Below are 4,656 nucleotides of genomic sequence, written 5' to 3'. Positions count from 1 at the left end.
GCACCGGCCGATCCGACTGCCGACTCTCAATGAACCAATTACAATGAGGCGCTGACTCGCCGCCTCACTATGATTGGTCCATTGAGAGTCGGCAGTCGTAGTCGGCAGTCGGGTCGGCCTGTGCAGTCGGTAATCTGATACGGGCTTTAGGCCTGACTATGAATAAGGGCATAAGTTTGTCAAAATATCGGGTCTAAAAGTGCGATCCACTAGACGCCGCAAATGCTATGAAGCATCTAATGGATCGCATCTTTAAACCTATTTTCACAAAATTAGTTCCAAAGTCTCCGCTACGAGCCGCTACTGTCAATAACGACCAATCGAGGTAGTGAATTTAAGATTGTGATAAAACAATTGAGTAGTAAAATATTTAAGTTTCGAATCATTTAAATTTGAGTGTAACTTTTCATTCACGCAGGTGCAACTTGACAAAGTTAACAAATACTTTTTCATTCAATGAATCCTAATTTATATTTAAGGAAATTAATTTAAAGAAAGAAATAAATCATATATTCGAATATATTTATACAAATTAGAGATTGTAAGGTGTAAAATACATCTTGAATTATCTGTTATTTTTACTAAAGTTAGAACTGTTGAATTTCGCTTGATTATTATTAATGAACCTTCAACTTCATGTGTATTTAAATTATAATTGCTGAAAAATGTGATTTTTTTCACATTTTGTTTTTAGAAAAAGTATCACTTATCAGGAAATTTCATATAACTTTAACTAAATAATGCTTAACAAATGACATTCATGTTTTATTATAGACATTAGTATTTTATTAAACAAAAGCAGTAATCTTTCCAGAAAAGGCGAATATATTAAACATAATTTATATTTTTACTATAAAGATGTATGTGCTAAAAATTATATGTAATAGTGATTCTAAACATTTATACATGTAACAATTTGTTTAGTAATATCCTAAGATGCATGTTATTATCAACAGAGATTTATGCTACAATTCTAAACAAAATCGTAAGTCTCATAACATTTCCATGTATAAAATCTGTAAGAACTTATTAATCTACAATTCTATATGTACTATACGTTGTACAATCACTTGTAAATATCGTAAATTATATGAAATCGTAAATATTTGCGAATGATCGTACGACATATATTACATATAGAATTGTAGATCTATTCATAAGTTCTTGCGAATTTTATGAGCAAGTTACAAATCTTATGATTCTGTTTAAAATTGCAGCATTAATATCAATATCTGGTTCTCTGACACAGAAAAATTCTCTGTAATATAATCCATATATATCACAACTTGATATCTTATAACATGCAAAAAATTTATATCAATCATTTTAACCACATTATTTCTCTATATTGAATGAATCCTATTGATGATTTCTCAATTTCACACATTATATTCAGAAATCTTACCTATACTATCAAAAATTATATTGACAAAAGTGGAATAAAGCTTATCTAAGCTATATATAATTAAGTTTGAAAAGATTTTTACAAACAAGAATTTTGTACCAATTCTAAAAAATTATTCTTCAAAATATGTAGTAGTAGTTTAGAATTCACTGAAAACTTACTGAATTTTTTTATCTTTATATAATAACATTGTTGTAATAAATTTATTTTGAAGTGTGCAAATCATATTAAATTTCTTGTTGTACACAGTATTATCTAACAATATATAAATCTCTCGTGTTATGTATAGACTAGGTCAAATTAGGAAAAATCTTCTATCATATTGCAAACAACCACGTAAAATTTTGAGTTATTAATTAAAGAAAACTACCGAAAGATCCAGACAGCACACATGTCCAAAACCGGAACATAAGATATCTAGACATAAGATGTCTTTAAGTTGTCTTAAAGATATCTTAAAGACATCTTATGTCCCATGTTTTGGACATTGGACTGCCTAGGGAATCATTCAGCAATCTTCTTTAATTAATAACTAAAGTTTACGTGGTTGCGAGATTTATATATTATATCATCAGACACCTCCTGTATAATAATTTTATTATATATTATATAATTTTTTATTGTATTTGTGTATTATATTAAATTTTCTTTTGATTGTATAAAATTAATAAAAGGTGTATTTGAATATAATTTAACACCAAAATCACAACTAAAATTCAACATAGAGATGAGGAAAGAAATTAAAAAAATGACTAGCTGAATGGAGATTAAAATTATCCAAATATATCTTTGTTAAATTGTTCCCTTTCCTGCTGAATTATATACATAATCATAAGTTTATAAATGTTTAAAAGCCATCGAATACGCACATATTAATTGGCTGAAATGTATGCCAATAACACTTTTCAGGTGTAAAATACGAATCACTGAGATTATATATAGTTTCTCACAATAATTAGTTTATATTGTAGTTATCTGTGTGGTTGTGTACTTACAAGTACTAGGCTCTTATTTCACTCATTATAAATCATTGAGTATCTAGAATAACTGGTACCTTAATGGCATTTCATAGTACCAAAATTTTGTATGTGGCGCTTAATAAAAATTATACATACTGCATTGTTGGTTTTACAAATCACTAAGCGATTTTTGAAACCAATACATAAATATGATTCATTTATAAGCGAGAGTTATGCGAACAAAAAAATTTCTCCGCTTATATTTTCTATAGTCCAACAACTAAAATTTTAAATTTTGCCATATTGTACTTAGTCATTCGTTATGCAATCTATAATTTACACATGGAATAAATAACGGAAACATATGCAATAGATACATGTTCTTTTCGAGAGAACATTGTGTGGACTTTGATAAATATACGAATTTACTTTGGGTGTACACACAAAAATGTGATATACATAATTTCACCTTGTGTCAGGCATTCTTGTTACACCCGAAAACGATTATATATATATATATGTGTGTGTGTAAATATACATCTATCTACAACAGACTTCTATTTAGTTACGTGTTTTGTCTATCAGGCTTGCATCTCCTGTAGTCTTCTACACGAAGGTGTTTCAAGATTTTTAGCTTTCATAAATAGATCTTGGTCTCCAAAATTACGGGCCTTCCACATCATGCTTTCCTCTATACATGTCAACATAAAAATTAATTAAAAAATTTTTCCGATATTCTAACAAGAATTATGTAACTCTCTCTCTTTTTCTTTCTATTATAAAGACTATCATAGTAGAAAATACGTTGAAGAACACAAGAAATTAATTCAATATACGTACTGTAATTTCTCTCTCTAGAACAAGTTTGTTTCAGACTAAGCTTAAATTCCTCTTCAATTGAAATTTCTAATCTACGTAGACTGCCTTGATATTCACTATGAAAGTTTTCTTTAACATAATAGGGTATTTTCAATCCTTGGGTTGTTCTGGATACGGAATATTTCCTGTGAATGGGAAAGATATCAATATGTATTTTAATTACATATCTTATGAGAATAAAGTTTTATTTTGTAAAATAAGAATTACCCCGATTCGGTATCATTAACTATACTTACGAATTCGAATGCAGACTATAAACTGGATCAGATATGAAAAAACTACTCATCATAGTTAACATTATTAGTAACAGAACTGGCAACATCTGAAGAAATGTGGTATATCCATTATTTGGCTGTAAAACGATTCATTTCATTTATAAAATATTTTTTAAAGAATTGGAAATTTAATTTTTTTCCTGTTACACTTTACCTGGGAATGAGCATGTTGTGCCTGTGCCTCCTGCTGCCTCATCCATCTTCCTGCACGACGCATATAAAATTCTTGTTGTGGGAAACCAACACCAAAGAACATGTTGAACAATTCCTCAGCTGTAATATCAGCTGCAACAAAAAACATTTCAATGTATAGGCACAAGAAAAAATTCTCTCATAATACACAATTTTTTTTCTTTTTTAATACCTTCAAATCCTCGAGTGTAATTATAATGCGAATGCCCTTGGCGAGTTTGCGCATTCTGCATTCGTTCTTCCTCAGGACCATACATATCATACTGTTTCCGTTTCTCAGGATCGGTAAGGATAGCAACTGCATTTCCGATTGCTGTAAATTATCTTTATTTAAGGACTGCTATAAATGTAGTAATTCTTAATATTATTTTTTACAAATACATTGACTTACCCTTGAAGGCTTCAGCAGCACCTGGTGCTTTATTTTTGTCAGGATGTAATTGCAGCGCTAATTTTTTATATGCCTTTTTAACATCACTGTCAGTAGCTTCTTTAGAGACTCCTAAGATCTCATAATAATCCTTGCATTTCTTTATCCTGCAACAAACATTCTTGTTTTTTGTTTTGAATAAACATTAAAAAATAATTTTATACAAATTATAAAAACAGATATAACAAACAGATATATCCATCTCATAAATATCATGAACTATTCAAACTATTAAAATAATCCTAAAATAACTACCTTTTCACCTGTTCCAATTGTTCTTTTGTATATTCACTTCCAGTCTGAGGATATGTTCCATCTTTAGGTACATTTTGACGTTTTCTAATAGTAGGTTCAGCAGGTTCAGGCTTTTGATTTTGCTTTGAAAGTGTTGATGCTTCTGCTAACAAGTCTACAAACATAATTAATTTATGTTAACAATGATCTTTCTATTTGCAATAATAAGATTTATATATATATATATATATATATATATATATATATATATATATATATATA

General features: G+C 28.9%; 1 protein-coding gene across 1 annotated transcript in view; it reads right to left on the bottom strand.

The window, feature by feature from the left end:
* Nucleotides 1-807: 807 nt before the first annotated feature.
* Nucleotides 808-4,656, bottom strand: part of LOC116853341 (dnaJ homolog subfamily B member 12) — a 5,192-nt gene continuing 1,343 nt past the window's right edge. The window contains exons 2-8 of the mRNA XM_032834397.1: nt 4,396-4,549; nt 4,102-4,247; nt 3,883-4,023; nt 3,673-3,803; nt 3,480-3,595; nt 3,205-3,368; nt 808-3,055 (exon numbers count right to left, since the gene is read on the bottom strand). Of these exons, the coding sequence (XP_032690288.1) occupies nt 2,946-3,055; nt 3,205-3,368; nt 3,480-3,595; nt 3,673-3,803; nt 3,883-4,023; nt 4,102-4,247; nt 4,396-4,549 (962 nt within the window). The 3' untranslated portion in view covers nt 808-2,945. The remainder of the gene's footprint in view (nt 3,056-3,204; nt 3,369-3,479; nt 3,596-3,672; nt 3,804-3,882; nt 4,024-4,101; nt 4,248-4,395; nt 4,550-4,656) is intronic.

The sequence above is a fragment of the Odontomachus brunneus genome, unplaced genomic scaffold (assembly GCF_010583005.1).
Source record: "Odontomachus brunneus isolate Ranch 3 - 2012 unplaced genomic scaffold, Obru_v1 Obru_scaffold_006, whole genome shotgun sequence".
Lineage (NCBI taxonomy): Eukaryota > Metazoa > Arthropoda > Insecta > Hymenoptera > Formicidae > Odontomachus > Odontomachus brunneus.
Note: the sequence above shows the minus strand (reverse complement) of the source record. Positions and strands in the feature narration are given on the sequence as shown.